Source organism: Tiliqua scincoides, chromosome 5, assembly GCF_035046505.1.
Source record: "Tiliqua scincoides isolate rTilSci1 chromosome 5, rTilSci1.hap2, whole genome shotgun sequence".
NCBI lineage: Eukaryota > Metazoa > Chordata > Lepidosauria > Squamata > Scincidae > Tiliqua > Tiliqua scincoides.
Window position 1 is genome coordinate 119,786,314 of NC_089825.1, and position 16,379 is coordinate 119,802,692.

A 16,379-nucleotide genomic window follows, 5' to 3' on the forward strand; every position below is an offset into this window, starting at 1 on the left:
CGCTTCCCAGGGTAGTGCTGTGCATCTAATACAGTGCCCTGAAGGCAACAAAATTACATGAGCCCCAAAAGTGTAGGAAGGAGCATTGGTCCTTGCTGTGAAGTGCATCTTCTTGTCCATGAAAGGAGGGGATTCAGAGTAGGTTCTCTCCTCCACCTCACTCAAGAGGCAGGATTTAGGGCAATTAACAAAGGCTTTACGAACCTCCCAGGAGAAGCTTCCTTCCACTTTTCTGGACATACAGTAGCTTGAGGTATAACTGTAAATACTTCAGACTGGAATAACATAGCAGGAAACACAAATACCCTTATCTATTAACAGTAAGGTAGCAAGAGTAAAGACTTCCTATGGTAGACAATGCTGTTAGGAAGGTGCTTGCAGCACAGCTCCTATGGAGCAGCGTGGAAGCGTAGGAAGGAAGTCACAGTGGTTGAGTAGCACCTCTTTCCAATCATGTCTGTGCCTAGATAGGTCCTGCCAACTTTGTACAGCTGACCAACTCCCTCTAGTGGCAATTACACTGAAGCTAGTTTTACTTCCTTCAGAATCCGGGATTGGATTTAGTTGGTTTTTTTGACATCAGACTGATCTTAATCTTATAGGATTGGTTAGAGGGCATTTTGTAAGTGCCCAAACAATATGGTCCTTTTCTCTCTGTGTCTTTTTAAGAGACAAATACCCCTCCCCTTATCCCAACAAGGTAAGAAGGGAAGTATGAGAAAAGCTTGCTAACCCAGAAGGGAAGATAAAGTGTTAAAGGAGACACTGATAGCCCAAGTAGCAATTTGGGTTGAAATTCCAAGTGAGCACCTGACTTGAGAGCTCTGGAAGGGCTCTAAAAGCCTTTGTTCATTATCATAACACCCCTGCCTCTTAAGTGAATGGGAGAAGATAACACACTCTGGACGCTCTCATCCACCAACAGAGAATACCAATAAACAATACACTTCTTGCAGCTACATCACAAAGTACTTCCTTTGCAGTGCACACCTTCCACTGGACTTTCCTTGCATTACTGCCCCATCATCAGACTGTTCATCCAAACTGATGCAGTCCTATATGTAGAGGCACTGACCCTCCTCAACAGCTACCAAGACATTCTGGCTCCCAGCCCCTCCCTTACAGCCTACTCCCTACCTAGAAACTTCCTCTGCTTTGTTATGGGTCTCACAGAAGGCAGTGCACATTCTCAGCCAATGTTCACAGATACTGTATAGTATATTTTTTAAAAGACAGACACACACAAGCATGACACATAGCAAAATAAAAACAAGAGTGCAAACATGTCACTAACTTGACATTCTCTTCCTGCTCTCCAAACTCCTCATCATTAAAACCAAAGTGGTCAATGAATGCTGAAGTCATCTGCTGCAGCTGGTAATCGACAAAGGCCTGGAAAGGAGGAGGGGACAGAGATAGTCTATTACAGCTCAGATAAGAACACTAGGGAGGAGTCTTGCAAATGTGTCCTAACAGAGGGCAAAGGCTGATGATGATGCCAGGTCAGTATTAGACTCATTATCATCATCCTTTAAAATTACAGTAAGAAGAGAAAAATGGTGTGTGTCCTATTAGCATTTTGGCAAGACAGCCCTTATTAATCTCATTTTATCATGTGACTCCTGCTTGAATCACCAACAAGCAGAATCTCTACCCAGATACCCTTTACAACACGAGCCTGGGTTAAAGGAATAGAATATCAGAATTCCTCACCCAATGGGGTAGAGAAGGAGAGAAATGACAAGAGGAATACCTGCCTGTACAGGATCCTTCCCTTAGAACAGACAACCTCAAACACATGGAACTTTCAGTTTTAAGCTTTTAAGAAAACGGAGTTTTTAAGCTTTAAAATAAGTTGTGGGGGTGGAAGAGAGGTGATTAAAAGGATCCATATGCTGGCACTAAATGTTTAAGTACTAGACCCTCAAAGAGCAGAAAGTAAAATACAATCTTCCAGGGTCCTACACATATGGGGTCTCTTCTAGCCCTGTGCTAGATCACAACAGCCAACAGATAGGATAAGGGATACAAAATTTCTCCCTCAAAAGAGTTCCTCAAATGAGTCATTCACCTGCTGCAGGACAGCCTCCTGAGGGAAGTTGAACTCCTTGAGGTCGTTCTCGTCATCATCACTTGACGAATGGAGATTGTGCATGTTAACCTATAGGGAACAAAGGCCAGAGTTTGCTCTAAGAACCCACTGAGAGAAAGAGCAAAAGTCTAAGACAAGTCTGGCCAGACTCCAAGATTAGAAGAAACCTGCTACTCCCTCACTTCCTCCAGAAGGTGGTTAGATTTGTGACGACATACCAAGCCTATCCAGCTGGCCTCTTCTTCGATGCTCTCCCATCCACCATGACTACTCCATGCATGCATTGTTAGTTAGCATTTCCTTGTGTGAAAAGGTCTGTCAATGGCTGTCAGTCAGCTAGAACCTCCAAATTGAGAGGCTCAGAATAGCAGACCTGGGAGGCCAGGCAGAACAGCAGGAAAGGGCTTTGACTTTGCTCTGTTTGCTGGCTCCCCCAGAGGCATGTGATCAGACACTATGGAAGACAGGATGCTGATGCAGATGAACCTTTGGTTCAATCCAGCAGGCTCGCCTTATATGTATTATTTATGGAACTCACCTCTTCAGTATACTTTTAGAATGCTGAGCTCCCCATAAAGATCACCATGGCCACCTGACTTGAGTATCTCAAATCACAGATCACCTGCAGAAGGTCGCCCTTTACAAAAGCAAAGGTTGTTTCACAGAAACCACTCTGCAGCTGCCAAGCCCAGAAAGGCTAAGTGGGATACTAGCAAGCACGCTCCTGTGAACAGAACACCAACCCTTTGGGCCACATTATAAACAGGCAATGCTGGAATGAAACAAAAAAAACCTGGAAGAGAGGGGACTCACGAGATCCACAGTGTTCTTCTTGTTAGTCTCTGATAAGGGCCCTGTGACAAACTTCTCCCACTGCTCCTGCTCCTCCTCAGACAGCTCTGAAAAGCAAAGAAGAGCACCTCAAAGGTGGAACCGTGCGATTCCATAGTACAGAACTCTGCATTCCCCTGCATATGGAAGACCGGTGACACTGCAGTAGAAGTGGCCAAGGTAGAGAACTCTAAAGACTTACACATGCTAGTTCTCCTTCTGGACAGCATCATACCCCCCACTTTCCGTACAACTGTAGCACGAACCATTAACTTACTCCAAGTCCAAATAACAAATGCACACGTATGACCAACCAAAAAGCCACACTCCATTTTGCAAATCCACAGCTAGTGGAATTATGCAACTGATTAAGATTACATAAACTATGTTTGCTTCATTAGACAATTCTATTATATATCCACTAAACGTTTGAAGCTGCGTTCATGATTGCTTGTTTAAAGTTTCCACCTTTCATTGGCTCAATCTGGGACAGACCACTCTCAAATACAATGAACCCCCAACTTAATGGATTAATGTGGGGAAAGGGATGTCTGCTAATACCAAACTTCTGTTAAATCTGAATGCCTTGATGTTATTGGAGATGTGCATGTGCAAAACACTACTGTGTGACTAGTTCTTACTGAAGCAGAAAACACCTGTTGCTGAAGTCTGTTAAATCAAGGGTTCCCTGCAGGTAAGAAACAGTAGCCATCCCTGAGAAGGTCAGACACACACACCTGCAGGTTTGTCCAAATTCATCCAGAAACATGACGCTTTGTTCAACATTACCTTCTTGTGCTGTTTTGACAAAGAACTTAAAAACAAATAAGGAACAGTTCTAGATGTGCTTCTTTAAATGGCACACATCCCTCAACTCTTAACAACTTAATACTTCCAAAGGAGAGCCTGTTCCATTACATTCCTTCAGGGAGTACCTCTAACAACAACACAGAAAAAATGACTAATGCTCCCATAAGAAGCCAAAGGCTCACTTCAGCAGCAAAGCCATTTAAAATCTGAGCCAACTATATGCAAGGTACTCAGTGCCTGCCCTCACCATTACCTTTCAGGAGCTGCTTGATGAGGTTGGAGTGGGGCCACTTTTCAGAGTCCTGTGCTAAGGCGTTGGCAATTCGAGTGAGGTGCCCCATATAGCCCTTGCGTCTGCCCCCATTAGACCTGCAACAGAAGGGACAGGCATTAATGGCTGCTGTGGACCAGATGCTAAAGGGAGGTCTCAGTCCAGCCCTGTTCAATACGTGTTTGTTGGGGAACTGATGACCTTCTGAACACAAGCTATACTTGTACACAAGCTATACTTGTATTACTGTACTTTTTTATTTACTTTCAAACAGTTATACTACCCTTTCCCCTTGCATTCAAGGCATCCAAGGCGACTTAAAATTAAGAATAGTCAAGAAAATGAATTTATAACATAAAAACTACTGCAAGTCTTCACTTAATATTGCTTTGTTCAACGTCATTTCATTTTAACATTGATGACGAAAAAATGGAGTCACCTGACACCTGTCAGCGGGAGAGAGTTGAGGGTGCAAGCACTCCTTCCTCATGCCTGCACACTTGCTGGTGGAGGAAGGAGACAGAGGTGGATGCAGGAGTTTGTGCAAGGATGAGGCGAGCAAGCCAAAGTGGGGAATGTGTGAGTGCACATGTCCAGTCAAGCTGGAAGGGAGATGAGCAGGCAGGAAGAGGGACGGCAGCTTCTCTGGGACCCAGGCTTGCCATTGCCACCTCTCTCTGCCATTTGACCTCTTCTGTTGTCGCTACACCACTGCCACCATATCCCTCCCTTCCCGCACTTGGGGGGGTGCAACTGAAGGGGGCACCTGTGCAAGTTTCTTGGCTAAGTTGGGAAATGGAAAAGGGCAAAAAAGGAGAGGAAATCCACTCACACAACCTCTCCACCCATCTTTGTAGAGCAGGCTGTTTTCTGGAAGAGACTCTTTTCTGTCCCCTCTCCAGCATTTCAGTTTGTGGCAAGGGCAAAGACAGAGATAAGAACTGAGACCTTTCCAGTTCTTTCTTTTCTGGGACTAGATGGGAGGGGGAGAGATTGAGAGTAAACAGGGAAGTCCAGATAAAAGCTGAGGGAGCCATCCTGTTTGTTCAATAGGAGGGCAGAGAGATCCCCAAAAATGAACTAGTTCAATTGGTTTCATTTAAATCATTTAACTTAAAGTTGTAGTTTCTAAGATGTAGTTGTAGTTCCTATCTAACAATAATAATAATAATAATAATAATAATAAGTGAGAACTTGCTGTACACAATAATCACACAATATACTAAATATACTAAATACACAGTAAACTAAATTAGAACAAAATCAACGAATATTGAGGTTCCAAGCCACAATTAAAAGGGAGGAGGCAAAGAGAATTCTTTAACCTCTGCCAGAAGGCTAATGAATGGTGCAGCACTTAGATGTGGGGGAGGGGGGGTTCCAAAGCTGAGGGGCTTCCAGTAAGAAGTTCCTTCCCCTCATTGCCAAGAACCTTGCTTCAGCAATTGGAAAACATGTAGGAGGACCTCCCCCAAATGACCTCAGGAAGTGGATAATCTCATATAAGAGAAGGCAGTTCTAGCCTCTGGTCAGCCAACAATGCCACCTCCACTTTCCCCATCAAGTACTTACTGCAATTGCTCGTTTTCTTCCCAGGCAGACAAGATTCTTTGGATTAAACGACACTTCTGCAGCAACTACAGGGAGATAAACAGAATCTACTTGTACAAGGAATGCCAGTTACATGAACATCAAAGTCTGCATCTCAATAAACATATTCTGTTGCTCAGCCAGAACTCTCAAGGTTTCAGTTTAAAAGCTTCTAGCCTTCAGTAGTGGTGGTGGTGGTGGTGGACAGGTCGATGAAAGTGTCGACCCAATGTGCGGCGGCAGTGAAAAAGGCCAATTCTATGCTTGGGATCATTAGGAAGGGTATTGAGAACAAAACGGCTAGTATTATAATGCCGTTGTACAAATCGATGGTAAGGCCACACCTGGAGTATTGTGTCCAGTTCTGGTCGCCGCATCTCAAAAAAGACATAGTGGAAATGGAAAAGGTGCAAAAGAGAGCGACTAAGATGATTACGGGGCTGGGGCACCTTCCTTATGAGGAAAGGCTACGGCGTTTGGGCCTCTTCAGCCTAGAAAAGAGACGCTTGAGGGGGGACATGATTGAGACATACAAAATTATGCAGGGGATGGACAGAGTGGATAGGGAGATGCTCTTTACACTCTCACATAATACCAGAAACAGGGGACATCCACTAAAATTGAGTGTTGGGCGGGTTAGGACAGACAAAAGAAAATATTTCTTTACTCAGAGTGTGGTTGGTCTGTGGAACTCCTTGCCACAGGATGTGGTGCTGGTGTCTAGCCTAGACGCCTTTAAAAGGGGATTGGACAAGTTTCTGGAGGAAAAATCCATTACGGGGTACAAGCCATGATGTGTATGCGCAACCTCCTGATTTTAGAAATGGGTTAAGTCAGAATCCCAGATGTAGGGGAGGGCACCAGGATGAGGTCTCTTGTTATCTGGTGTGCTCCTTGGGGCATTTGGTGGGCCGCTGTGAGATACAGGAAGCTGGACTAGATGGGCCTATGGCCTGATCCAGTGGGGCTGTTCTTATGTTCTTAGTGTGGAACACAAACTAGGACAGATGGTGAGGTTTCTGATAAAGATGTAGAACACAGCTAGGATCTTTGTCTAGGATTTTAGAGGCTGAGTGGTAAACTTTATATTCAAAATATTAACCCAACTAATCCCAAGAGTGGCTTGCAGGTTAGTGCAAACTACAGCTATCCAATACACACACACCCTCGGCCCCCACTCCCACTCTACAGACTCATGTATGAACCCCCAAAGGGGCCTTAACCACTGGATTTTCCACATTGGGAAATTACTTATTTAAGAGTCAGAGGGGGTTATTGCTCCCATCTTGACTTATCCATGAAGAAACAACAACTTACATGCTGAATGACAGGGCTCTCTGGTAGGGGCTCCGAGTGGTTCTCAATGGTCTCATCCCCAGCATGGGAACTGAACACATTGCTAAGGCAGGCTTCCACCTGAGCGTGCAAGAAGTTGTTGTACGTGTATTTGAAGTACAGGTCCTATCAGCGACACAAAGGCAAAGGATAGCTTATCAGCAATTTCTAAAAACGACACATTTACACCCTATGTCCTCTTACAATCCCCCCCAAGTAGTATACCATCCCTTTGTAACACCCAAATGTAATTTTGTTTCAACTACAAAAGGTTGGGAAAACTATAGGTGACAAGCACCAACTGATAAGGGATATTCTTTTTTTCCCTAAAATGTTGTCTCCTGCAACAAGAGGTCACAACGTAAATGGAAATGTACTTTTCTAAAAAACTTAGGCTTCTTGTAACATGAAAGTTTGTGCAGATTTAAGAAGAAAAACCATCACCATCACCAGACTAGAACTCATACAATCCATTGATAAGATTTTAAAATCAGGCAACAGCTCTACTATAGCTTCACTGCACATCCAGATTTTTGTATCTTATGTACTGGTTTCAGAACAAGTACCAACTGCCAAGCAAATACAATACATAACAGTTTTCCAGAAATATTGCTTCCCCTCCACACCCAAAAGGGGACAGGGAAGTTTCTAGAGCTGTCTGCTTCTTCCTCTGCAATGGTTCCTCCTGAGGGGACAAGGAATTCTGTCATGGGGCAGGATGAACTGGGTTCAAGGCAGCAGCCAACGGGCACCACATAGGTACTCACCAACATCGTGTCAAGGGCGCTGAGCTCTATAATCTCATTCTGCAATGCTATGTTGTTGGTGCCTAGTGAGCTGGCCAGCAGCTTCACCACATGTAGACGCGTGTTTCCCAGCGGAGGGTCCAGGACTCCCCACGTTGTCTGCAAGGACTCTTTCTGCCAAGGATGGAGAGGTGAAGAAACCATTATAAGGGGGAAGAAGGAAGGCTGCTTCAACACCCAGTCCCATTGCCAGTACTTAGTATAATACTGCACTTTCTTCTCTGGCACTCCTGCCCCCTGCACATCTATTTTCAAAACAATATCAAAGTATCTCTCTCTTTTTTCCTGTTTCACAGGACACTCCAGAATCATTAGAACTTTATCCCACTTTTCTTTCCTTGATAGACTTGAGTACTCTGAATCCCTACCACAGTGAAGGAGGACCCAAACTACAACTAGTGAACAAAGCTGAAATAGGTACCCTCAAACACATCTGGGAAAGTCTCTGCAGGTACCCCATTTGCTCACGGCTACATTGTCACTGGGAGTATTTGAGCCTTTACAACAAACATATGAAGAGTTCAATGACCTGCTGACCCTTTCACGCCCAGAATTCTATGGCTCCTAAAGTACCACTGGAGCCATGCAGACTGCTAGGCTACCCACCACTACCCAAGCTAGCCAAACACACACATTCTTCAGCCAACCTTTGGTGGGTCAAGGAGCAGCTGGTGAAGCTCCCTGAGACGCTGTTTGATGGCAAGCAGAGTGCCCACACTGGCTTGGCTGGAAGCCACTTCACAGTTAGGCCCGGTCATCTCCATCTGCCCCTCCAGGTTGCAATAAAAGCCCCCCATGCCACCCAGCTCCGTCCTGCAAGTGAGAACAAAAACCACCATTTCTTAACAGAGAGATATAGAGCTGAGAGTGCACTAAGAACCAAACCTAAGTATTATACCTCAAATGATCTCAGTTCCTTACCGAGGAAACTCAAGTCCTATGAATAAGGGATGCTAAGTTCATGACCATTCATTAAATAAAATCTTCTGAATTATGCTTCTAAATGTGTCTGCTTGTTGGCCATAATCTGCTTTGCTTCCTGGATTTAGATTATGAAACACATGCACACGGGAGGCGAGTGTGTGGCTTTTATTAGGAGGACAGAAATGGCTAAAGAACAAACGTACATAATGGAAAAGAGATGGAGACTGGGGTTTAGATGGCCAATAGCAACACTAGGGAACATTTTCTATGCGGAAGAAGCAAAGTGCTAGGTAAGGAATCTTGAAGCCCCAATCTCTGACCAGTGATGCTCTGGTATCTGGAGACTTCGCTAAACATTCCATGCATGTTTCTGATCTCATCACTGCACCATGGGCTAGAAACCCTTTTTTCCACATGGAGAAAAAATCATCAGGATTCAAAATGCAGTTGCGAAGTCCACCTATAGAAGGTAATCCTACTAACCACTGCAGCCCTACATATTCTTCCCCATGAGACTCCGCACCGCACCCCACCCCACTGCACTCACCTGGGTCTGCGTGGTTCTAGCAGGGTCAGTAAGACCTGGATCCCATTGACGATGACAGACTCACTCCGTTCTCCATCCAGCATATTGCTTAGCAGCTGCTCAATCGTCTCCTGCCTACACACAAGGGAGTCAAGAGCGGGACAGGTTATTAGAGTCCCAAATGCTCTTAGAGATGGCTGCGCTTCACTTGCTTGCTCTTTGAAATCTGAGGAGCATGCAAAGAATGTCCCCTAAGCCGTAATCCACAATACAGTAGCCTAGCTGAAGAGAGATTTCTGAAATGACCAAGACAGACATTTAGAGAAAAAGGAAACTTCCTAACTGGCTTGCATAGTATTGCAGCCTTACTTGGGATTAATTCCCACTGAACTCAGTGGAACTTCCAAGTGAGTGTTCAGAGGACTGCATGATTACCTTAGAAAGGTCTAAGGGCAAAATCCTACACGCACTTACTCTCAGGTAGGTTCTATTGAACTCAATGGGACATACTTCTATGATTGCACTGTAAGAGCAGTTAAAATCATGGTGAAAGTTCTCAGCAATCCTGCTGCTCCGACAGACAAAAGAGCCTGTCATCTCTGTCATCTCCAGCCAAGAGATGTGGTGCTCGCCCCACCTTTCACAGCATTTGGGGAAAAAGTGCCACTTCCTCACCCAACACACTAGAACTGGGGTGTCAAACTTGTTTCATATAGTGGGCCAAACAGCACTCATGGTGCCTGCTGTGGGCTAGAAGTGACATCATTAAGTAGGAAGTGATGTCATTAGGCAGATGGCCAGAAATAAGCACTTTGTTCTCACAGAAAAACTCATTCACTGCAAATGACAGAAGAGAAAATGTGTAAGTCTTGATCATGTTTTCAAGACGTGAGACAGTCCAATTATCATGCAGGCAGCACACTAGCTGAGAGATGGTCTGCAAAGTGATACCTTGGCAGAAGCAGTGCTGCTAAAAAGGCAGCCCATGCAAGAGGCAGATTCACTCGGGGCCTTGGCAGCATCTCCCTTTCATCCCTCTTGGTCTGCCTCTTCCCCACAGCATTCCTTGACTTCTAAGGCCTCCTTTCGACTTTCCCTCCCAGAGCCTCAGCAGAAGCAGTGCTGCTAAAAGGGTGTAATTGGGAGAGCCCAATTATCATGTGGACCAAATATAGAGATTCCAGGACCACATCCAGTCCCCGGGTCTTATGTTTGATAGGAACTTGCACAGGAGCAGGACCTCCAAATGGGGAACTGCACAGGGACTAAAAATAACAGCATTTTAAAAAACAAAAAAAAATGTTTATTCATTCGTCTTTGCAACAACCCTGCATAACAAATGATGTGGGACAATATCTGGCTGAAAATATCCAGAGTTTGCAGGACTCCCAGATTCAAGCTTGATATGCTATCCCATCAGAATCCAGAGGTGGTGACAGGTCTCTCAATATTAAACCCCCATACCCATGACTTCAGAGGGATTTTTCAGGGTTCTTGCATCTCAGCACAAGGTGAACCCTCACTGTACAGCAAGAAGGGTCTCTCCTTCAGCAAAGTTGGAAAGTTTTATAGAATGATGTTTTGGACTTTGAATTTTACCATTCATACTGCACTGTACACCTGAGTTTTAAACAAACCACCACTTCTCAAATCTCCAGTATCATTCACAGCTGAGATTGTAATCAAGCATTCAAAAATGAGAACTTCTGCAAACAGGTTTGCATTGAGGTTCCAGGTTTGAACTTTCACTCCAGCTTTATGAGACTCATCCCTGTTCTAAAAGCTTATACCCCCAGCTGGTGGTACCAGGAGCTGACACTCACTTCTCAAGCGTGGCTAGTAGCTGGTCTGGCTCAGGACTATTCTGGATTTGGATCATCTGCTCGCGGCTCAGCCGGATGATGTCACACAGGGACTGTGAAGCGTTGGAATGTTGCTTTGGGAAGAAGAGAAGAAAAGAGGCATGAAGATATCTCCAAGAGGAAGCAGCACCTCAATGAGACCAAATCTATCTTTAATCAAGCACACTGTATATCTCACATCCACATTTAAAGCCCCAAATTATGGAATTTGCAGAACCTTCAAATTACTATTTCAAACATCTTTATCTTCTTTGTACCATAGGTGTTCAAGGTGGCTCATAATATAAAAACAAAAACAGGTAATAAGTTATAATAAGTAAGCCTGCAACACACCAAACATCAAAAATTCATAATTAAAACTAGCCGAAGGGAATAAAACAGTTTTTACTTGGCACCTAGAACAGGAGCAGAGACACCAGAAGACCTTCACTGGGGAAGCCATTCCAAAGACAGGGTGCCATCACAGAAAATCTCCAGTCAAAACCCACAGAACAGGGCCTTCAAAGACTTCAAAGAGCAAGTTCACAGAGAAGGCAGCTCTTCAGGTAACCCGTTCCTGAGTCATCTAGGACCTTAAAAACCAGCATCTGGTTTCCAATATGTTCCCAGGCAAAATACAGTGGAAAAAACCTTTCAACACAGGTGAAATACATTCACTGTGGTGGATCTTCATCAGCAGTACTGCTGCTCTGTTTTGAATCTGTTGAAGCATGCAGACACAAGTGTAATTCCCACGGCTCCAAGCCTGCTGCCTTGTTTTAGCCTCTCTCATGAAGGATGAAATATTTTTTCAACCTACTGCACACCCTACATCATCTTCAATGCCAACTGCCTGCTACTGCAGGAAGTTTTGACTAAATGCAGCAAAACCCCCAATACCAAAGTTAAAAATAAAAAGAATACAAAACGCATACGTTTCAATGATTCACATCATTCAGAGCACAGAATCCTGAATTCTCTAAACCCAAGCAGCTCCACTTCTAATTTTCTGCAGCAAACAGCAGAACACAAAAGACTGCCATTCTAAGATGTTCACAAGTTCTGTGAACTAACTTCTAATCTAATGGGACTAACTTCTGAGTCAACAGGTATGGAGTGGACTTAACTGTTTAAATGGCAACAGTTTGGGGCAGACACAAGTTTTGCATACAGAAGGATCCAAGATTCTATCTCTGGCATCACCAGGCAAGGCTTGTAAGAGACCTCCCTCTGAGGTCCTAGAAGTCTGCTGCCAGTCAGTGTGGACAATACTGAGCTAGATGAACCTATGGTCGGATTTGAAATAAGGCAGCTTCATAGGATCATAAAACCAGCCTGTTTAATTCACCCATGACCAGCCTGGTACATTTCAGTTTCTTGTTGTGATCATACAATAAAAGGAAGTTCTAGCTCAGACTTGCACAGAGAAGCTGCCTTTTCTGCAAAAGGTGGAAGATCTCCAGAATATATTCACTACTTACATTGTCATCTTTTGAAGGGTGGATCATCCCAATGAGCCTCTGCACAATCTTCTCTTCATTAAGCCACTTTGGAGGGTGGGGGAGGGAGAAGAGGGGAAAACAGGAACTGTGAGACTAAAGCAAGCACCCCTCCATTCTAATCCACAGCCCCATACGGATACCTGTTCAAAGCATATACATTGCTCCACTGACATCCCCACACTACCGATTCCACTGCTCTACTGTTACACTCAAAATCCTATTTGGTAGGACTCATGCACTAGGGAAGCCAACACCTCTTATGCAGCAAACCAGTTGAGACCTGTGCATGCTCCAAGGCATTTTTGTTGTGGCTGCTAATTAAAAACGTTTCACTGGGCTGTTATTCTAAGAAAGCAAATCCTGGCTAAGCATCAGGGAAATGATCGGAACCTCAGTTGTGACTAACTTGTCTCGTTGATATCATTGGTGTTTACACATGTCTAACTTCACTGGTTTTAGGCCTCTGTCTCATCTTCGGAGGAAGGCAGCAGGACCCTTACATTGAACACGTCTTGCCTGAGCTGTGGCTGCTCCACACAGGTGAGGAGTCGCAGTAGAAGGTCCATAATGGCAGAGGTACCGATGTGGCGTAGCAGCAGGTTGACAAAGTCGTCCTTCTTGCGCAGGAAGGCAACTATCTGGAAAACAGTCAAGCAAGCTAGTGAGAGACGGAGGGAAGGGAGAAGAGTGTCATTACCATCTCCTGAAGCAGGAAACCCTGCACATTTCTGTCAACATGCAACCAATCTTGGACACTGCAGCCAGGAGAGTTCAGGCACATGCTCCATACAATTGGTTTGAGAGCTTCTATGAACAGGTACGGGTAACACCAGACACCTCTGTAGCCACCAGGTTTTTGCATTTTAATGTTTTCCATGTCACAAGAAAAGGGAGCGGGCTACTTAACTGGCTACAGTTTGGGGCAGGTGATAAAGTCTTCAGCAGAGCTGCGGTATTTTATTGTTTAAAATCAGTTTTTAGCTGACTAAAACAGAATCCTTAGTCAGGCAACATTGAAAAATAAGCAAACAGATAATAAAAACTTCAAGTGGGAACTATCTTAGAAGGGGCATTCCGCCACTACTCTCACACAGAAGAACAAGACCATGCCTGCTGAGATACATACACTCATGACTTAAAAAATCAATGAGTGCGCCTTTCTGTTCTGAACACTAGATTTATCTCATGTAAATTTATGCAGCTTTAAGTAATTTATCAATTTGACCAAACAGGCAAGAACTCCATTTCTCAACCATGAAGCTCACTGGACAATTCTAGGACTGACACTGCATCGCTGCCTAACCTACAGCATAGGGATGTTGTAAAGAGGCCAAGGGTTGAGATCTGTGGAGGAAGAGCAGGATAAATAATAATTAAAAGAAAACCCTACAATATAAGAACTCTGCTGGATCAGACTGAAGGATCCTCCGGTCCAGGATCCTGATTAACAAAATGGCCAACCAGAGCCTTCTAGGAAACCTACTAACTTGATAAGGCCCAGTAACAATGCTCATTTTTGACATACAGCAATACCTTGTACTTTCATTTGGTTATGGGCCAGAGCAGGGATGAAAAAAAAAGAATGAATGTCAAAGCACACTCTTATTTAGCATGCAAATTTATTTTGGTTGGCAAAAACGTAAAATTATAACTGTCTAAATAAAAGTGTGTCTGGTGAGTTAAGATAGGATTACATCCCAAGTCTTACTGAACACAATGGGCTTACTTCTGAATAAAATAACACAGTTTTCAAACACCTCTTATAACACACATGTGAACGCTTGCAAAACTTAAAGAAATAAAAGAAAAATATACTTAAGAACATCATGGAAGGCTGGATAAACTGGACAAGTGAGTAAAGTAGGAAATTTGAAATGTGGTTATAATTGAAAACGGCTGAAAGAGTAAAGTGATAAAAAGTCAAGGGATGACAGTCAAGGTATTGCTGCAGTGAAGTCACCAAAAGATTTTGCCTCTTCAGTTTCACACAGCAAATACCATTACAAAGCACACCCTTGTATGATGGCAGATGCTTATCACAACAGGACTGAGCAGAAAGGCTTGACAGCTGACAGGCTCCCTCAGAGTCCATGCCAACTGTTGCCACAAGGAGGTGCACTTTAGGAAATGTTCCACATACAGTGAATTCATTAGAGATTAGCTTCCCAGGATTCAACCTGCTTCTGCCAAGATCTAATGGGGGGCAGAGGGAATGCTCGGAAGCAAGGAGTCAGATGCCCTGAAGTGACTTAAAAACCGACTGGCAAAGCAGCTGGCAAGGATAAGGCTTCAGAAGACCAAAGACCATGTGAGAAGTTACCTGATCAGTCTTGCGGTTGATAAGAATCCCCATGACCTTGCTAAAGAAGCTGGCCAGCAGTGGGTTGAGGATGCCGCCAGTCTGAAGGAAGCTGTAGAGGCGCCGTAAGAGCGACTCATCCTCACCCAATGCGTCGTTTATCTGTGTGACGTCCGAAGTGAGGATCTCGCACGAGACACTTGGGTACCTGTGGGGATCCAGAGGGAGAAAAAGGCATTGTAAAAATAAAACCTGCTGCAAACATTTGTGCCAGCCCCCTACTTTTGTTTGTTCACAACCTATCTATGCAACCTTCACAGGTACTGCCCACTTGCCTTGATGAAAGTGCCAGAATCTTCAAGACACACAGGAGCAGTGGTTCCCGAAGTCCTACTCGGATGTTGGGACTGCTCCAAGTCATTGTGGGGGAGGGAACAGAGGGATTGCCCCGGCAGCACAGCAGCAACTGTGAGGGTCGTGGAGGCAGCTGCAAGCCTACAGGATCCCCCAGGAGGCTGCAGGACACCCCCTGGTACATGGGGATGTCCCTGGGTCCCTGCAGCGCCACAACTGCTGAGGCACTGTCAGGGACCCATCCTGGGCCACTCCCCTTAAGGGGAATGCCAAGGTTTGCCTCCCAATAGTGGGTTGCGACTTACAATTTCACAGGCCAACACACATTTTGCTTCCTTAAATGTTACACCAATCCCTGGGTATATTTGGGGTTCTGATTCCAAAAATGGCATCCGTTTTGCCCTATCATGTCTAGTTTTGGAGACACGGCATAGCCTCTTTAGTGAATGGTTCAAGCAGCTTCCTCATGAGGAAGCCTACAACATGGCTAACTCATGAGGAAGCTGCTTGAACCATTCACTAAAGAGGCTATGCCGTGTCTCCAAAACTAGACGTAATTGGGCAAAACGGATACCATTTTTGGAATCAGCACCCCAAATTCATATCAAACCACCATAAAGTTTGGGAAAAGCTTTTCTGACCCTCAATTTTGTAGGCCTGTGTTTTAGGAACCACTGCACTAGAGTGAGTTCTGGCTCTACTACAGTGTATAATAAAATAAGAAAATGTGAATAAAAGAAAAAGCAATTCAAATTCAAATTCAGCAATTTGTATAAATTAACCCTGCAAATGTGCTTTTTCCTGAACAATTTATTCTACTTTTTCTGATCATGGAAAACAGTAAAGTGTTATGCAGGGCACCAAGATGGCGCCCCTCCCTGCCATTGAACATCAGCCACTGAGAGCCCAAGTCCTGCTGCCCCCCCCCTTTCTACCCATACCGGCCACATACACCCCAGCATTTTCCTTCCCCGATGCAGGTCAAGCCAACACAGATTTTCATCCCTGCTCACTGTCCTTTCAAAAAGACTGGGGTGAGCACAGAGAAGAAAAGATAGTGTACTTCTGCCGTTTGCCTGTCCCAGCTCTTTTTGAAGGACACGGTGGGATGAAGACTGAGATGGCAACCATGACAGGAACATCGCCTCCCCCTGCTACAGTCTGTAGTCGTGCTATTGTTTCCACACTGGAGAAAGAG

At 44.6% G+C, this 16,379-nt stretch overlaps 1 protein-coding gene across 5 annotated transcripts in view; it reads right to left on the reverse strand.

Moving 5' to 3' along the window:
• PPP6R1 (protein phosphatase 6 regulatory subunit 1) overlaps window positions 1-16,379 on the reverse strand; it is a 55,206-nt gene that overhangs the window by 15,157 nt on the left and 23,670 nt on the right. For all 5 annotated transcript variants that reach the window (XM_066627203.1, XM_066627200.1, XM_066627201.1 and 2 more), the window contains exons 3-15: window positions 14,849-15,035; window positions 13,029-13,166; window positions 12,508-12,573; window positions 11,009-11,121; window positions 9,207-9,320; window positions 8,383-8,548; window positions 7,697-7,849; window positions 6,912-7,055; window positions 5,577-5,641; window positions 3,987-4,102; window positions 2,906-2,991; window positions 2,072-2,161; window positions 1,295-1,392 (exon numbers count right to left, since the gene is read on the reverse strand). In XM_066627203.1, coding sequence (XP_066483300.1) covers window positions 1,295-1,392; window positions 2,072-2,161; window positions 2,906-2,991; window positions 3,987-4,102; window positions 5,577-5,641; window positions 6,912-7,055; window positions 7,697-7,849; window positions 8,383-8,548; window positions 9,207-9,320; window positions 11,009-11,121; window positions 12,508-12,573; window positions 13,029-13,166; window positions 14,849-15,035 — 1,536 coding nt within the window. The remainder of the gene's footprint in view (window positions 1-1,294; window positions 1,393-2,071; window positions 2,162-2,905; window positions 2,992-3,986; window positions 4,103-5,576; window positions 5,642-6,911; window positions 7,056-7,696; window positions 7,850-8,382; window positions 8,549-9,206; window positions 9,321-11,008; window positions 11,122-12,507; window positions 12,574-13,028; window positions 13,167-14,848; window positions 15,036-16,379) is intronic.